A 19413-nucleotide genomic window follows, 5' to 3' on the forward strand; every position below is an offset into this window, starting at 1 on the left:
CAGCTAGTTTTAATTACGCTGCAGGGTAGCTAGCTAATGTTACTCCGCGTGTAACTTAAGTCTTATTTTAAGTGTTTATTATAATTCACATCCTTATTCCAAATATGCTAAAGGTCTTAAATGAAAAACACATTTTCCTACATTTGTAAGTTGAAATAGTATGTTACCATTCAATGCTCTTTAAAAGGCCACTTTTCTTTCTTACATGCACATTATACAGCTCTTAAAACATTGTACTAAGTGCAGTTTATTGACCTGTTTATCATCAATAATTGCTTTTAGTTATAACACTGGATACGGACAACACAATCAGACCAACTCAACTGCCACACACTACAAAGAGAGTAAACGATATTTAGTAAATGTTTTGAAATATAGGAGTTTCCTTAAACAATAGATTTTATTGTTATAGATATGGGGAAAACATGACCGTTTGTGTCAAAGCAGTGGTTCACAAAAAGATTGTTCGAGGTAGTTTGATGTGTGGCAGTCTGGCTGAAAGGGAGAAGAATACAAAAGAAGGTTTTGGTTTAGCTTCATAAATGAAACTAGCAATTGTAGTCTCTAAAAAGAGCCACTGCAGCATACTGTTGAATAAGCGAGCAGACGTGTGCATACTTAGCCCTTTTCACTTTACCTGCTGCTGTTATAATGTACATTTCCCCGTTGCGGGACAAATAAAGGATTTCTTATCTTGATGCAGAGAATTCATCAAGTTGGAGTTTACCGGTTTAAAGCTAGCACTTGAGCAGTTACATCTGATTCAAAATCACTGCTCATGGTATTAAGGTATTACTTACAGAGGAAAACCATGGAAACTGTGTTGTTGCATAAATAGCCATTTACGTGTCACTGGACTGAACATTAGATGCAAATGTTTTGGCAGCAGTAGGATGACCCTGAAAGGAAATTAGTGCCTTGACTATTATCCTCTAACCTATATTCAATGGCCGTAATAAGCAAATGGTGGACTTGATTATTAAGAGTAGTTGATTGTCATAGTTTTTATCCATAACATTTCTGTACACTGAGTAATGCTTTGACCCATGTCCACATTGTTACTGAAAAATCAAAACTAGTATTTTCAGCTTTTATCTAATGGTTCGTTTCAGTTTTGAAATGATCAGATCTGTAATTACAGCTTAAATGCTATGAAGTTCTTGGTTGACTTGGCAGTGTTTTATTCCAAAGGAAACTGCAGATCTTGTATTTTGTAGTTGTTTGGACAGAATTAAAGGGACACATTGTCATTCTTCAGCCGGTTTTGTATCATTACAATGTGGGTAGTAGATACAAATGTACAATATCTAACATCACCCAGACCTTCCCACTGATTATCCAGCAACATTTGAAACCGCATGTGTCTTTCTGCGTGCTTTCAATGACTCTAGGGCTGTTGTTTGAACAGATGGCATACAGAAAATCTGTTGACCTGTTCAAACAGAGCCGGCAAACGCTTTTGCTGGCAAATGTGTGTGGAGCTCTGGATACTGGCAACATGAAGGACATTTAAACATTGTTCATTTGCATATACTACTCTACTAATACGTAGCCAGATGAAAATGGTCAATTTGCCCTTTTAAGAGCCGTTACCGAACAGCTTTAAATGCCCTCACTGTCTGGTAACACTGACTGTACGTGCTTTTTCTTTGGTCTTTAGTAGGCACTTTGAGATGGCTTGCTTTGATCAAATAGGAAATACCTGCAGCCTTTCTTCATAGCATGACATTGAAGCGATGACGGGGTAAGATTTATTTATGAAATGTTTCCTCTGTTCTTCCCTGAGTTCAATCTTTCTCCCTCTTTTTTTTTTACGTCTCCAGTACGGCCAGTAACTCTCCACGCAGCACCCCCGGCAGCTCTCCCTCGCTGCGGCGCAGGGTCCTCGGGGGAAGCAGCAGGGCCAGTGAGAGTGAGGGAGGAGGAGAGAAGAGCGGCGGTGGGGGGGGAGGCTCCGACAGCCCCCTTCCCTCCATACCTTCTGCCTCCTCCCTCACATCCGCCTACCCACTTGCTTCTCGACACTTCAGCCGCAATGCCAAGGTAACTCCGAATATCACTCAGAATATGATATGTAGGATTGCGCCCTCTTAATAAAAACATTAATTAATAACAAACTGAGCGGGAGAAGATGGATGGATGGAATAACAAACTGTTCAGCGAGAATTCCCCACTCTGGCACAATCTTCAATCTGAGCTTTCAGCTGCATTTCAAAGAAAGTTTATGATAATAAATCAACAGCTAAAATGCCAATGTGTGGGAGGGAAAGGCATTCCACACGCTGGTTTATCAACACTGATATGTTAAATACATTTAAATGTGTTATTTGTATTTTCCTTCCTTTCTATTTGAGGCATTTTATAAGCACAATGTTCACTGGTTTTGTTGGCAGAATGGAAACGTTAGCATGTTAGCGCTCTGTAAATGTACCTAGACACGGCCTGTGGTGTTGTGTGCATAAGGTTTTCATGTAAGCTTTCACATCTCCTTTATTTTCAGGACATTTGTTGTGAAAAGAACAGCCTGTTATACTAAGTACTGTACACAGCTGGTCAGTGGCATGTACCTTTTTTTAAATGGAGAAGTGCTGAAAACTGCAAAACCTCAAGGTTACACAAACAGCTTCAGCCTAGGGACTGGCAGGATTACAGGCATGCATATGTAGAAGTGGGTTTATCTTCCAACTGCATGCTGGTAGATTTTCTTTACTTGTTTACAATCCATTGTTTGGTGATATTTATATTCTTACGGTAAAATGTAAGTTCTGTTCATTACTCAATATACTGTTCTTTTCTTTACAGAAAATGCAGAGCTGGTACAATGTAAGTATATATTAACAGCCCCATGTTAGGTATTTTCACTTCAGGCTACTCTACTTTGCTGATGTTAACAAACACTGATTGTGGTTTAGATATTTAACAATGAGTGATAGTCTATCCAAAGCTTATCCTAACTGCTGCGTCGGGTACTTGTCAAGTAGAATACAATGTTCTCATTTCCTGTCCTCCTCTCAGGTTCTCAGTCCTACATACAAACAGCGAAACGAAGATTTTCGTAAACTCTTTAAAAAACTTCCTGACACAGAGCGACTTATAGTGGGTGAGTGAGACTCTTGAGTGGTCATACATATTCATCTCTGTGTGTAGATCGAGCTACGTCTGTGTCACCACACTTTAGTTAAAAAGCAACCTCTTGATTTGTCTCTTTCTATTCATTTGATCTGTCTGTTTCCTGTTTCTTTCCTTAGACTACTCGTGCGCTCTGCAGAAGGACATACTGCTTCAGGGCCGCCTTTATCTGTCGGAGAATTGGCTTTGTTTCTACAGTAACATCTTCCGCTGGGAAACCACTGTAAGTCATGCACACACTGTGTACACATGAGCGTGCGCACAATCAAACAAATGACTGTTGTAACCTGGTCCATGTCACACCTGCAATCAGATAAGAAGTCCTTTTAATGCACTTGTTTGCAGATCAATACAGATAGGCTCAGGCCCTTAGTGAGATAAGATTATCGCACAATGAAGAATTCACACAGTAAGGCTGCGGCCACACGAGGACGAAAACGGCTAAACGCATAGGATTAACTTAAACGCAATCGCAAAAAAGCTTCCGTCCACACGCAATAGTTATCCGGATAGTGTCTGCCCACACGAGACCGCTCCGTTTAGCTCCAACCGCTGGAGAAGCTGCAGTACATATGCAGGAGCCTATACGTGGCGCTGTAACTTCCTCCACAAAAGCAGCGAAGAAGCATGGTTGTCATGGTTGCCCTTCTGTTTATTCTCCGCGGTGGGGGCCGAGGGAACCGGGCAGAGTTTTTCGCCAGTCAGCGTGTATTAAAGTTTAAATCTTCCGGACAAAATTATAAAAGTGCCGGTCAAAGGTCTTCTTTGTTATTTATTGAGCTTTAAAACAAATGAATAACGACTCTATATAATATAATGATAAAATACACGGAGCCTCTCTTTTTCCTCCCTCTCTTCGGACAGCGCCAGTGTCTGTCTCATGCAGCAGCTGATCCAGTAATGAGTGACCCGGCCGACAGTAAAAATAAACATATTTATAACTAGTTTAGGGAGTTTGAGAGGTAATTAAAATAGCTAAGGGTGATGATCTGCCTTGAAGTGTGTGTTTTGCTGCAGCGGGAGGAGCTGCAGGTGAGCAGAGCTGCGTGTCTCCGTCCTGTCAGATTACACTTCACTCACGTTTAGGTCCATATCGAGAGAAAGATAAATAATCTGAATTCAGGGTGCAGTTTACTTTGACGTGGGGGTGAGCAGCAGATGTGGGGAGAGGCGGGGCTATTGCCTCATCATTATCAGAAAATGATCGTATAGGGCGTACACACGGAGCCGTTGGACCCCCCAGAGCGTTGCGTATGCCGTTCTATCCACCTTGGGACCTGTTATCGTTTGCGCAGTCGTTTAGTGCCGTATTCGGTCGTCCTCGTGTGGCACTAAACAGTAACGCAAACGACCGTTTTCGTCCTCGTGTGGCCGCAGCCTAAATCTCTCTCCTCCGTACAGATCACTATCCTGCTGAAAGACGTGACCTCTATGACAAAGGAGAAGACTGCCAAGCTCATCCCAAACGCCATCCAGATCAGCACTGACAATGAGAAGGTCAGACTCGATTACACTTAAGCTTGAGCCATAGTTTGGCCCATCTTTAAAGAAATTAGGACTTTTAATTTAATGTGTAATACCAAAAGCAAATATGTCATTTTGTAACACATTCTCTATCTGTCAAGTTAACTGCTGCTCCAAAAGCATGAACAAGTGTTGACTGTTGATACAGTTAACCCTAACTGATCCTTTTTATTGCAAGTCGAACAGTATCAAATGAGCTGACTCAACCGTATCTCCACTGACTGTCTCAAAGCAAACATCCCAACAGAGGGAAACCATCAGTCAAATCACATTTGTCCTCTGACTTCCTTCCTCCGACTCCTCTTCCTGTCCCCCTGATATTCCCTTTCTCAGCACTTCTTCACATCTTTCGGAGCAAGGGATCGCAGCTTCATGATGATTTTCCGTCTGTGGCAGAACGCACTACTGGACAAGGTATAATCTCCTCTCCCACCCTCCTGCCTGCTTTATCCCGCTGCCTGTTGTGGCACGGCTAGTAGTTAACATCTTAGAATAGAACCGAGTGTGAATAAGCAGGAGATGGCCACAAACACAGGCTTGGGAGAACATTTTAAATCACTGTTATTTGCTGCGTTTAAATATAGACATGTTTTTGGACAGCACCAGTGAAGAAACCCAGCAGCATAGTAATGAAGCACATGACAGTTGCCAGAAGGAATACATCGACCGAATGTTTCATCTGCAAAATGCTTTTAAACAGGATGACTCTGTTAAGAGAAATCATCAAGTGCCACTTCCTGTTTTGCTGATATTATGTATATATAATAATAAGACAATCAAAAGCAGCTGATCTTACAGCCTTGCAACAAAAAAGCCCAACATATGATGATAAAATGTCCTTGGTTATGAAAGATACATCTTATGTAAAGCCTGACCCTTATGAATGCACTCACTGTATTACGTTGAAATGAAAGTGGCTGTGTCCTGACCATTAATAATCCATTTGTTTTATTAATTGGCCTTATAATCTACTGAATAAGAATATTGTGTTTGTCTTGCAGTCTCTATCTCCCAAAGAGCTGTGGCACATCGTACACCAGTGTTACGGCACTGAGCTAGGCCTCACGAGTGAAGACGACGACTATGTCTCCCCCACCGCCGAGCACATGAACGGCCTACTGTGAGTGTGTGTGTGGTGCAACAATGTCATTTAGGGCGTTGATGGTTGTGTGCATGTTAACACACTTAACTAACCGGAAAAGTAATACTGTTGAGATGGGATATTGTGTGCCTGGTCATTTAAGTCTTTAAGTAATGCTTGAGTTGGCTAGGGAATGAATCTGCTTTTTGTGTTTGTTTATTATAATAAATACTATTCATTTTCTAATTCAAGACAACTACTATGCATCGTTAACTGTGCTGTCTCTTTGTTATCTAGCATTGGGAATTTATATAACTTCTATTTAAATGAATGTATGGATGAACATCAATACCTTAGCTTATTCTATCTAATATTACAAAAGGGAGAGTCGCCAAAAAGAACAATCTTTAAAAAGTACAATATTTTTCAGTGTTATGAAATAGAGCTATTTATATCGCCGGCACAAAAACTCTATTAATTGATGTTTGTTGTTGAAGATTTCATTCCCCTTAAGCACTTTAACAAAACAATGGCTCTTTCTCTCTCAGAGTGTCTCTTATGTGTCTCTGTCTCACACACTCTCACTTCCTCTCTTCGTTCCCTAGGCCAGGAGATGAGTCAGTGTCGGTTACAGATCTACTCGACCTGAGCTCAGTGTCGCTTACCTCGACGGTCAGCTCTCCCCTTCCCCTGCCCTGCGGTCCAGCCAGCCCTCTCGCAGCTACAAACCTCGGGGGCTTGTCTCCCTCCCCCTCCGCCTCCTGTCTGCCCATAGAGGTGCCTTCTTCCTCTGGACGCAGGCTCAGCTCGGACCCCCTCGATCAGAGCCCGCCCAGCTCCCAAAGCTCGCTGCTGTCCACCACTCCCACAAACGCCTCGGCCTCCGCACCCGTCTCTGCTGCTGCCTCCTTTGTGAGTGTTCTTCTTGAAACTCCACACACACACACACACACACACACACACACACACACACACACACACACACACACACACACACACACACACTTAATGGCGTTCAACAAAAACTAGTCTCCAATTCAGTGTTATGCAGTCTGATCTCATGAAATGTCTTATTTGAATAACTTTATCTACAGGATCCTTGAGAAAAAGACATGCACCATATCCAAGGCTGTCATTGTTTTTGCATAAAGAAAAACTAAAAGTAAGAAGAAGAAAAAAGGACTGTGGACTGTTGGTACAAATACGTCCACTAGAGTTGAGACTTCCACTTTAATAACCAGATATCTCACAGACAGAGCCGAACACTCCCTGCACTAAATCAACAGATTTAGCAATGTTTTGGTTTCAAAACACCAGCCTGATGTTTGCATGCTAGCATTAGCTTCGTGTCAGGGATGACTGAATAAAGAAGATTCATGGCTTCAATACATCGTCGTCGTATTTGTTGACAGCTGTATTCACTACATACTGTAGTTAGAACCAGCTGACCACGTAGAGACTGAGGACACATTATCACAACAGTCCCGTAAAGTGCAGCACAGCGCTTATGCAACTATTCACGTCAAGGTTGATGGGACTGATGTGACTCAAGACAGTTCATGTGGCAGCTATCAGTTTTCAACCTTTGACTTCAAGTAATATTGTTGCTTTTCGGGTCATTTTTTAGAGAAGACATAAATCTAAACCTGTAACACATTGTCATGCTGTGTCATCACTGTTCACACGAAACGGATGGATGTGGTGGATCTGGTGTGTATTTAATGCCAGCGTGTGAATAATGATATCATGCCAGATCTGTGATCCATGTTGTATTTGATTAACAAATCACTTTTGTACACATGCATATCCAGTACAAGCTTGCATTATTAGTCCTTAGTACTAACACTAAAAAATGAATGTTCTGCTTCAACCTGCTGTCATGGTTCTCCTTCATTAACTCTTCACTGGCTCTTGGACCACATGACCATGCTCAAAGATTTGGCCTTTGTACACATTTGGCCCTCTCTGCACATAAACAAAAGAAATGCTTGGTTTAAAAAAGCAATCATGTCGAGTACTGCAGACTTATTTGTAAAATACCTTTTAACGTGACTATGCTTATATAATGCATTATTAGATCAACATGAAAACAGATGAAAATCACATGACGCTGAATAAAATGGAATGATATGCGAATAGATCAAAATATAAAACGAGGAATTGATGACGTGTTTAAGTAAGGTTGGTGAATACTGAGTTGTTGGTCTGGTTGCTTCTATGTCCAATTCATTCCCCCCAAAACAGTTTCTGTGGTTGTCTCCTCCACTGCCGTCTTAATATTGATAATAATCTAATCTTGATCAAGCCCGAGTCAAGCTGAAGAGAATAAATGCAGTGCTGTGTTGACTGTGTGTCGGGTTGAGATGAATTACTCGGCTGCAGTGGTATGTCTGCTCAGTCAACACGAGGTCAGCTCAGCAGAGGCCTCTTTCCTCTAGAGTCATATGACAATGGGCTGATTTCCCTACAAACCTCTTGCTGACTGTCCTCTGGTGTGCCTTTTTTTCCCCCTCACTGCATCAGAGTCTGGAAGAGGGTGGAGACAGCTGGTCAGAGTCAACCAATCACATGCTGCCCCCGCCAACCTCCAGTCTGGGAAACCTCTCCTCATTGGACATCACCATCGATGAAGAACTGCCCACAGACCCCAGCAACTCCTCTGACACGCAAGAAGAGAGTGAGTGTGCTTTCAATGAAATAACCATTAAGAACAGTTGTGATGAAAAGTGTATACGAAGATTAGATTATAATGAACATTGTTACATTTATTTTCAATGATGTACTTCGTTAATTGATTCAACAAAAAATCAGGGACATTCTCAACACAACTTGCAGCTGATTCAGCATTTATTGTGTCTTTAAACATATTTGTTCTCATAGGACTGTATGCTATCCTTAATACTTGTTGTGTCCTCTTTATTTAATGTACTGTGCTCTCCTAAGGTTGTTCGCTCAATCTGACTGTAAGCTAACCTTGTCTTTTTAAAGGTGCTAACGATGATTTATTCAGTAGTTCTCTTATTGTCCCGTCCTCCTGACCCCTAATACGCTTCTTTCTGCCTCATCGTTTCCATCTCTTCTTCCTTCTACAACAACTCACAGGGAAGATTATTCAAAAATTAACTCAGAGATATTTACTGCTCCGCGGTTTAATCTGTCCAGATCAAATTATTCCTTTGGGAGTTGATGCATGCTGTTATGGCAGATTGTCGGATGACTGGTTTAAACCTGCCTCCAAGTTAATAAAATAGTTTAATATCAAAGCATATTTATTTGTGGAATATGTTAATGTGTAAACTACTCAAAAAAACCTACACATTCAGGAATAACAAGACATATAGTGACAATCTGGCCATATATCACAGCATGAAGTGAGCTATTGCTTTTATAAAACGGTTACTAAGTGTGGCAATATGAAAGAAATATACACACTCTAATTTAAATAGTTTTTATTAGTAAATATTGATGTTCAAAATAAAATAGTCCCTCCGTTGCCTTCGGCACAAAACATAGTGCGAGGTGGTTGCTATGCAACAGCTAGCGAACATATTAGACAGACAGTGTTGATCCATTATTTGGCCATTTATTTACATTCATTTGTATGTTGCCGTTTATTGTGCACCCACTGAAAAACTGTCCAGCATCAGTAGAATGGCTTACGAGGTTACTTGTATAGGTTGAGCTGTTGCTTGGCGTGGCGAGAATATTGCTCCTCTTTCTCCAGACAGTTGGTCTACCTGCTCTTCACGTAGCTCTGCATGTCGTCGTTTAGGTGCTTTTTTTTCTAGAGATAGGCACTGCTCAATCCACTCCTCCATAGTAAGACCCCCCCGGAGGTCGAAGTTAACCTTAAATGTTTCCATCTTAAGCTTTGTTAGTTAGTTAGTTTCGTAACGGACGTAATGTAACGGTTGTAGCTTTTTCTCAGACGCGGAGGGATACTGACTTATGAAAAGTAACTACAATTCTACCCGTGATATACGCTCATTATATCACGGCTAAGAACCAATCAGATTGCTTGATTTGACTTATCCGTTTTATAACTCTAAATAACTAATACATATTTACACACATTGACAAATATTGAGTCAAAATAAGATTGAAAGAAGAGTAAATAATCTGTGTTTTCATTCTTGATCTCCAGGTGAGGTGGAGTCGTTCTGCGCTGATCTGTGCGGGCGATTGCACATCAACGCCCCGGTCCGCATGAGTGTGGACAAGCTGCACGACCTGCTCTTCTCTGCAGACACACACTTCATCCGGCACCTTTTCTCCCAGCGACACTTTACTGGTAGGTCAAACACACAACTACACACACACGTATGATGGTCAAAACTTTGTGACTGCTTGGGGTGTGAGAAATTATCGATATCTTTGATTATCACGATTATGTTTTATGATACTGTATCAATTTATAATAGTTCAAGATCCATGGCAATGCTTCAGATGGCAATATAGTATTGCTGTGATGAATTGTACAGTGACTGATAATGCAAATGCAGATACCACTGTTCCTTTTTAATTATATAATACGTTTAATTCGTATGTTCTGGATAGGGAGGTGCTTTATACTATAAGAACTTTTCTGAAATTACCGCCGCAGATGGACCAAAAAAGCGTTTGAAAAAAAATCGCGGGTCCGCTCAGTGGAACAATAACAACGAAACATGGAGGAACAAAAGTCTGCGTTTAAATCGCGTGTGTATATAGTTGTGTGTGGTTAAAACACATCAGCCTGCGGTCGCTTTTTAGTCTTTAGCCTTACTAATGATTATTTCTGAAGGTATACACAGTGAAGGCGGTGCATGAAAGGCACTGCGCGGCTCGCTCGTCTTCTCAGAGGCGGAGTTAACCCTCCCGCTGCCTCCTGGCGCTGCAGAGATTTCATGAAGTGAAGGAGGTTTTCCTTCTATAAAACAGCTGTGGGCAGCAGATACTGTGAGTGTCACGGACATTAATTCATAGATCAAGGCAGACTGGTTCACACTCTCCTGTTTTGCCAATCCGGTGCTTAAACAATAGCTCTACACCCATGGCCGAAATGTCCTTAAAATGAAGTCCGAGTTCGACATTTTAATTCATGTCCTGCCAACACTGGCAGGACAGAAGGCGACACGCCCGTTCTAAGCCGTGTCCCTCACTCTCCTCACATCCCAAGCTGCATCCCCAACAAGTGTATTATGTTGTTACATCGTTTCAGATGTGATGTTTCAGTGTGCTCTTGATACGCCATTAAAACAGTAAAAACACGTTCAGTTTCCTTTTGCTTTTTGTGTCTCCTGTTCACCAAAACATACCCATCTGTGATGGAAAAAGAAAGTAATCCAAAAGTAATCTAAAAGTAATCTGATTACGTTACTTTTTTAAGGCCCTGTAACTGTATTCGGATTACTTTCAGAGCCATGTAATCAGTAATCAGTAACTGATTACATTTACAAAGTAACCCTCCCAACCCTGATTGTAACACATCGCAATGTGTTGCCTTGCCTACAGTATTGCAATATATCTAACATATAATATTGAATTGTTACCCCTTTATGATATGTTGTGTGTGGCTTGGCCAGATTTGAGCCAATACACATCCTTAATATTTGGTTGTACAGAATTTTCCCTATGGTTAATCTACTTCTATTGAATTTTAGTGATGAATTAATAAGGTACTTTTAGTTTTTATTGGGTCATTTAACCGATGTTCAAGAGATCTTTGGGAGCTCTTTCTCATGCTGTGAAACTGTTCAGCTTTGATAATTATGTGCTGTTCCTACATTGCCCAGAATTAAAGGTGGGGTAGGTAATTCACTTCAGATACACTTTTTGTTATATTCCATGGAATGCTCTTAACATCCCGATAGCAATGAATATCTTAAGTGCTTTGACAAAAAATCCATAAAAACTGTCATCTGTGGAAGCCGTAGTACTGTGAAAAGCACGACCAATCATTTTAGCCGGTCCGGCCAAAGTAACTGGATGGCCTTCCATCTGTGCACAAACTTATCTCGTGCCCTCATTGGTCATGTGCGCGTTCATGCGTGTTGGAGGAGAGGCTCTGTAAGGAAGTCTGAAGGAAGGGGCAGATTATTTTCGGCTTCGTACCTTCAAATTCTAGCGAACTCGAGCTGGTTTCTCCATTCTTACCTACCCTACCTTTAATTCAGCTCATAACTTGCATTAACTTGTTTCATAAGAGCAAACACATGAGAGCCAGTTTTTCCTGTTGACACGGCGACGGTTGAAGTTCATTGTTTGTAGTCGCTCTGCTGTTTACTGGACTAGTGAGGCTGCTGTCAGTTGAAAAAGAACTTGCTCTGCTTTCTTTGTGTCTGATAGCAGAACCTGATGTTTGACATTGACTGTTGGTGCACTGCCATTGGTGTGGTTGCTACAGTCACAATGTTTACATGCACTCTACTATTCCACTGTAATTCAGAATAATCAGAAATCAGAATCGGATATCATTTTCTTGGGGATATCTTTATGCTACACCAAAGGGAACAGAGCAGATTAAAAAGGCAAAAACAATAAAGTAAATATAATATAATCAAACGTATCTACTTTAACAGGAAGCACACAAGTATATGATACTATTCAGAATGTGTAACAACTCAGCTTTACAGCATATTTTGTTTGGATATTGTGAATGTAGCTGATATTTTTCAGGTTGTAACATCTTGGAACATGTCTGCAGTGCATTTGGAATTTGCATCTCAATTATGTTTACATCACAGATGGCTAACATCGCCTCCTGCCTGTTTAAAGCCAGCCCTGTGTGTTGTACACAAACCAGCTAGCCACTAGTTTGCAATCCTGCGGTAGAGATACATGCCCAAAATAAAAGTTTGTAAATTACAATTTTGATGCAAAAACGCGCAATATTTGTAGAATTTGTCAAATTTTAATTGGTGTCTTACAAATGCAAAACATACTGACTTTGTTTATAGTCAATCTTGGATATCCAGTAGCAAAATAAAAAGTACACGAGCAAACCTCTTTACTTTTCATCTTTTAATGTGTGTTGATGTTTTTGCTTTTGAAAGGTATATTTGTTGCTCACATGAAGCAGCTGTGCTCCTCGGTCCAGCTGATGAACACAAAGCAGTGAATTAATGGGGCTGCGCTATTAATCAAATATTTATGAAGATTTTGCCTTTTAACAATAGTGAAACAAGTTTTTCAATATTGACCCAATATGTTTGCCATAACGGAGCAGCCGTGTGAGGACCACCCAGCCCTCAAAGACTTGCTGTAGCCGCGTGTTGTGCTTCTAATGAGCGTGCCACAATATCTGTTTACGCTGCGTTAACTGCCCGCCATTACTGGTTTTGAATGTCCTGCTTATTTTCTATGTATCTTCACCGGAGGTCATCTTTGCATAGTGTATATTGTAAACCTTGTTTCTGCAGTAGTTTGAACGACGTCAGAGGTGAAGCTTTGGAGTTGATGTGTTCAGTGTCTGCCCCAGTTGGAAGCCCAGCCCACTTCGGAACATTGTGTAGCTCTAATTGGGGCATTTATTTCTTCCTTTTTTATGCAAGAGTGTGGATGGACATGCTGTTCCTCTCACTTTGTAAACTCCCTTTAATCCTTTGAAATGTCTTGGTCTCTCTCATTATTTACAAATACAATCTTTAACAAAAAGCACACTAACCCGAACCACTTTTTTTGGACTTTGTGTCATTTGTTCGCTCTTGACGTGCTAATTTTCCCTCTCTCTCTCTCCCTCTCTTTGTCTCTCTCTCCTCTAGACCTCTCTGTGGGTGAATGGCAGCCGGACATCAGCAGTGGGACGACGAGCCGTGTGCTGAGCTACACCATCGCCCTCAACAACCCCCTCGGCCCCAAAACGGCCCCCGTGGTGGAGACGCAGGTCAGTCCACAGGCTTCACCCAGTGCTTATTTAGCTTTGAATGGAGGGGACATTCCTCTATAATTTATGTCGTTGTGAAGTTTTGTAAATGTTTGCTTTGTAATGTTTGGGTCCAGTTAGGGATCCAGTGCAGGCACCAGTACTTCAAATAAGTATACACGTTACAAAAACAATACAGCTTTAAAATCTTGAAAACTCCATTCAGAAAAAAAAAATCTACAATTTAAAAAAAGAATAAAACATAATTCTGCTATAAAAACTAGTTATAAGACGGTGATAATTTGTGAAGTAGAAGAACATTTTGAATATTGAGAAAATGTTTTGGTTTCATAATTAGTAACATTTTCTTTCAAAAACTTCAAGATGTTGGGACATATCCGTGTGGTATATATTACGCAAATGTTTTTTGACAACTCAACAATACGAACTGGCATTTGTTGTAACACCGACTTACATATCCCTGAAACATTTACACATTACGGATCTATACTGAATATGGACCAGAAAAGATCAGACACACACAGAGAGACGGAAGGACAGGTTGTGCCATAAAATAAATATGAAACTCTCAGGTGGAAAGAAGAGCCAGCTGTCATTAAGATGGGAGGAGATGTGGTATGGTTTCTTCTGCAAGACGTACATTGTTGCCCAGGATTATTTACAATAAGAGTGATGGAAAAAGTAGAGTGAAGAATAGAAAAAGAGACTGAGAGAGTTCATTTTCTCAACATAAGTGTACCATGGTGGCGTAATCGTTTCAGAAAGTTACAGAAATTGTCAAAAACAGCCCCTTCCTTCCTTTTGGATGTTGAAAAAGTGTTAAGAGAGCAACAAAGCGTACTGGTGTCTTTAGAGCTCTGAATTCATTATCTACCAATATGCCATAACTCAGTGGTGAACCGTCAGGGCCTTCAAGGTATTCAGAGAATACACTGGAACACTCAGATAAAACAAACCAAACATCGATTTAATTATATAAATACAATTGTATCAAATGTATATTAAATGAGAAACGTATCTGTGTTGTTTATTTGTAATATTACAGTGTTACGTTGATTTGTATGTCTATTTTGGTCCATGCACTACTGTGTGTGTGTGTGTGTGTGTGTGTGTGTGTGTGTGTGTGTGTGTGTGTGTGTGTGTGTGTGTGTGTGTGTGTGTGTGTGTGTGTGTGTGTGTGTGTGTGTGTGTGTGTGTGTGTGTGTGTGTGTGTGTGTGTGTGTGTGTGTGTGTGTGTGTGTGTGTGTGTGTGTGTGTGTGTTTGTGTGTGTATGTGTGTGTGTGTGTGTGTGTGTGTGTGTGTGTGTGTGTGTGTGTGTGTGTGTGTGTGTGTGTGTGTGTGTGTGTGTGTGTGTGTGTGTGTGTGTCTACAGAAGGTCCAGTTGTGATGGACACGGTTCGCCACTGCCATAAGTTTAACTGTAGATTGAAATGTTTCTGTTGTGTATCAGAGGAAACCAAGCATACCATACTGTACCCTCCACTTTCTTCCTGCTTCCAGACGTTGCATAAAAACAGCGCGCGGGGCGAGTGCTTCGTGGTGGACTCGGAGGTCATCACCTCAGGGATCCCCTACCAGGACTACTTCTACACCGTCCACAGATACTGCCTCACCTCCATGAACAAACACAAGAGTCGCCTCAGGTACGTTTGCTCTTGTCTTATTGGTTCAAGCATCGTGAGTGGCATTTTGTTCAGCTCTAAGCTCACCCATTGACTGTTTAAAATCCACCGCCAAGAGAAAAGCAAGATGTGTCAATCACACTCAGCATGACGCTCGTGTTGAATGTGTTGCTTTCCTTTGAGAGCTTGTCGATTAGATCCTGTTAGTGTTGACTATCTGCCTCTTTTAGGCAATATTTTATTTTATTCAAAGAAAAACAACAGTTTAGTCTACAGAAACTATTGTAATCTTTATTTGTATTAATCAGGTTGTATTTGAAATGTCACACGTTTCCACTGCAGGCCTCGCTCGGCCTCGCTCGGTTTGGTTAGGCCTTATTAGGCCCGGCTCACTTTAATGCTATGCTTCCATTACAGTTTAGGAACTGGGGTAGTTACTATAGTAACGCAGTGTAGGCGGAGCCGTGACGTCATCTTCAATGAGAGCCCCAGAAAAACAACACAGCCGTTAGCTCTTAGCACTCAGAGCTCACAGCTCCTCATATCTGTTCAGAAACTAGACAAAAGTTAAACAAGTACAAACCACAGACTGCCTGTGTCATGGCGAATACAGTCGCTGGTTTATTTATGTCTGTATAGGCCGTTGTGAGTGTGGACGGTCGGAGCATATATCAAATCAAATTTTATTTTTATAGCACATTTAAAAACGATTTTTCGGTCGAGCCAAAGTGCTGCACATGCAGATAATAAATAACACATTACTACCGATGTAAACAGAAGACAATAAATTACAACAGCAAATATAAAAATCAAACACATGGAAGTGTCATGAGTCGTGCTCTGCTATGATTAGAAGGCCAGGGTGAAGAAGTGAGTTTTTAGTTTTGATTTAAAAACCCCTAGGGTCTGGGCCGACCTCACATGGAGGGGCAGAGTGTTCCAGAGCCTAGGGCCAGCCGCCGCAAAGGCTCGGTGCCCTCTGGTTTTTAGCCTGGTTTTAGGCACTACCAGTAGCAGCTGGTCAGCAGACCTTAAAGCTCTGGCTGGGGTGTAGCGCTGGAGGAGTTCAGCTATATATGCCGGAGCCAGCCCATTTAGTGCTTTAAAAACTAATAAAAGGATTTTAAAATCAATTCGGAACCAAATTGGAAGCCAGTGCAATGAGGCCAGAATTGGGGTGATGTGGTCACGCTTTTTGTGGCCAGTGAGGAGACGTGCCGCTGCGTTCTGCACTAGCTGCAGGTGTTTAATTGAGGCCTGGTCCATACCCACGTATAGAGCGTTGCAATAATCGAGTCTCGAGGTCACAAAGGCGTTGATAACTCTCTCCAGGTCTTTGAAAGATAAAAAAGACTTGGTTTTGGCCAATACTCTTAATTTAAAAAAGCAGGATTTCACTACGCTGCGGACCTGCTTGTCAAATTTAAAAGTGTTAGTAAAAGTCACTCCAAGATTCATGACCGAGGGAAGGATGTTTGTTTTAAGAGGACCCAGAATGTCAACAGAAGAGGCTGGAGGTTGGGGTCCAAAAAAGATGACCTCAGTCTTGCTCTCGTTGAGGTTAAGAAAATGTCTGCTCAGCCAGGACTTCATTTCTGTCAGACAATTCATCAACTGCTGTAGTGAGTGTTTGTCATTTCCTTTGAGAGGCAGATAAATCTGAACATCGTCAGTGTAGCAGTGGAAGGGAATGTTACGTTTTCTGAGGATTGAACCTAGGGGCAGTATATACAATAAAAAGAGGATGGGGCCCAGGATAGAGCCTTGGGGAACCCCACAAGTAAGAGGGGCCTTTGCAGAGGAGAAGGCACCTAGCTGCACTGAAAAACTGCGGTCTGTCAGGTAGGACCTGAACCATGCCAGGGCAGAGCCTGTGATGCCAGCGGACTGTTCAAGCCGTGAGAACAGGATGCTATGGTCCACTGTGTCGAAGGCAGCTGTTAGGTCTAATAGCACCAGGACAGCTGGGCTACCTGAGTCGGCGGCTAGGAGCAGATCGTTAAAAACTCTTAAAAGGGCTGTTTCAGTGCTGTGCATTGGTTTGAAGCCAGACTGAAACTTTTCATGGATTCCATGTGAGATTAAAAAACACTGCAGCTGGGCGTAGACTACTCGCTCCAGGGCTTTGGATAAAAAAGGTAGCTGGGAGATGGGCCTAAAATTTGCGGGAATTGAGGGGTCGAGATTTTTCTTTTTTAGCAGTGGCTTGACCACAGCATGTTTGAAGGCAGCTGGGACGCAACCTGAGCTAAGAGAGGTGTTTATGACTAATAAAATACTTGCTCCAACTGAATCAAAAACATCCCTGAGTAGGCGAGAGGGAATGCTGTCTGAGGTGCAGTTTGTCGGCCGCAGGTGCTTGACAACATCCGAGAGAGAAGTGAGGGATACAGGCTCAAAGTGGTCGAGGACAGCAGGGCACAGAAAAGGAGCAGAATCTGGGGTAGCACTAGTGTGGGCTAGCCTAAGAGCAGATACTTTTTCAATAAAAAATGTAAGAAACCTATCACAGAGAGTAGTCGATGGCACAACCAAAGAAGCATCACATGGATTTATGATCGAGTTGAGGACATTAAAAAGAACCTGAGGTTTCTGGCTGTTTTTAGAGATTAACAGAGAAATGTGCTCTGTTTTGGCTGCTTTGACTGCCGTCTGGTAGTCGGAAAGACAAGCACGAAGGATTTCTAGGGAGACATGGAGTTTATCCTTTTTCCATTTTCTCTCTGCACGCCTGCAAGCGCGTCTGAGAGCACGAGTACAGTCATTGAGCCACGGCTCTGAGAGAACTTTGGTGCGTCTAAGCCTAAAAGGAGCAACATAGTCCAGTATCAGGGTACATGTCGAGTCAAACATGGAGATAAGCTCATCAGCACTAAAAGCACAGTTCACCTCTAATTTACAGATCGGAGAAACATTAAAAACATCAGAAAACTGTGAGGCAGTCAAGGGGTTAATCGAACGCAGACGACGTGCAGGGGCTCGCGACTCGACCCCTGCGGAAGGGATCGAGGTTGTAAACGGAACCGGAAAATGGTCTGAGATATGTGTTGCTGCACAGATTTCATCCACAGATACAGACAGACCGAACGATAAAACTAAATCTAAAATGTGTCCTTTTTCGTGTGTTGGGCCAGCCACGGACTGAGTGAGACCAAAATAATCAAGGAGATTTAAAATGTCCCTAACCAGAGGTTTGGACTCGCAACACACATGGATATTAAAATCTCCGGCGATCAAGACACGATCATATTTCACCATGATCCCGGACAGAAAGTCAGAAAAGTCATTTATAAAATCCTTATTGTACTTTGGCGGACGATACACGACAGAGTATAGGTGAGGCCGGGTTCAGTTCAAAGAGCTGCAACTCAAAGCTAGCATAGCTAGTTACAGGGTGAAGCAATCGGCATTGGAGGCCAGCTCTAAACACTGATGCTATGCCCCCACCAAGGCCGGTGGTACGGGGGGAGCTGAAGAATGTACAGTCAGGAGGAAGAAGTTCAGAAAACGGTGTATACTCACCAGCGTGGACCCAGGTCTCCGTCAGAAACATAAAATCCAGTTCACGAGAGGTGAAGAAGTCGTTTAGCAGGAACGTCTTTTTTGCTATTGACCTAGCATTTAATAAAACCATGCAAAGTGTTTGCTCCGGGCTTGCCGAAGGTGTAGTGCGTCTCAGCTGACTGAGATGTGTGTGTTGAATGCCGTTCGGGCAGGAGGGGCTGCCAGCGGGCTCAGCAGAGGCCGCAGCTCCGGGAAGACGGAGCGAATCCAGCGCTCCCTCACATGGCGTGCAGCGAGAGAGCCGTGACGTCCGTGGTGTTGATATATATAACGTTAGCTTAGCCAAGCTCCATTTAGAAAACACGCATTTTAAAAGGGTTGTTCGCCTGCCGTCTGTCTGCAGACTTGTCAAAGCATTAATGCATGGTTTTTACTAACCGGTATCAGTATGTTGTTACTTCGGCATCATTTTGAAACGTGTATTACAATTAAATCACGGTCAAATATGTTCATCGTGTTGTAGTTGTAGCCCCCTTGACAGCGATTCTCTCTCTAGTTTAGCATACTCAGCCCGACTCAGCCCGGTTGTTCCTGGCCCTAGAACCACGATTTAGTCGGGCCAGAAAAAAGGTGAAAAAGTAGCCCCGGGCCAAAACTAGGCCAAGTGGAAACGCAACCAAAAACGGGC

The 19413-nt window shown here is 42.2% G+C and overlaps 1 protein-coding gene across 5 annotated transcripts in view; it reads left to right on the forward strand.

The window, feature by feature from the left end:
* Positions 1–19413, forward strand: part of gramd1a (GRAM domain containing 1A) — a 40214-nt gene that overhangs the window by 11590 nt on the left and 9211 nt on the right. For all 5 annotated transcript variants that reach the window (XM_034102090.2, XM_071205941.1, XM_071205940.1 and 2 more), the window contains 12 exons: positions 1824–2043; positions 2803–2823; positions 3016–3100; positions 3249–3352; positions 4531–4626; positions 4987–5067; positions 5655–5773; positions 6340–6646; positions 8258–8411; positions 9879–10025; positions 13477–13598; positions 15100–15242. In XM_034102090.2, the coding sequence (XP_033957981.2) occupies positions 1824–2043; positions 2803–2823; positions 3016–3100; positions 3249–3352; positions 4531–4626; positions 4987–5067; positions 5655–5773; positions 6340–6646; positions 8258–8411; positions 9879–10025; positions 13477–13598; positions 15100–15242 (1599 nt within the window). The remainder of the gene's footprint in view (positions 1–1823; positions 2044–2802; positions 2824–3015; positions 3101–3248; positions 3353–4530; positions 4627–4986; positions 5068–5654; positions 5774–6339; positions 6647–8257; positions 8412–9878; positions 10026–13476; positions 13599–15099; positions 15243–19413) is intronic.

Source organism: Pseudochaenichthys georgianus, chromosome 16 (assembly GCF_902827115.2).
Source record: "Pseudochaenichthys georgianus chromosome 16, fPseGeo1.2, whole genome shotgun sequence".
NCBI lineage: Eukaryota > Metazoa > Chordata > Actinopteri > Perciformes > Channichthyidae > Pseudochaenichthys > Pseudochaenichthys georgianus.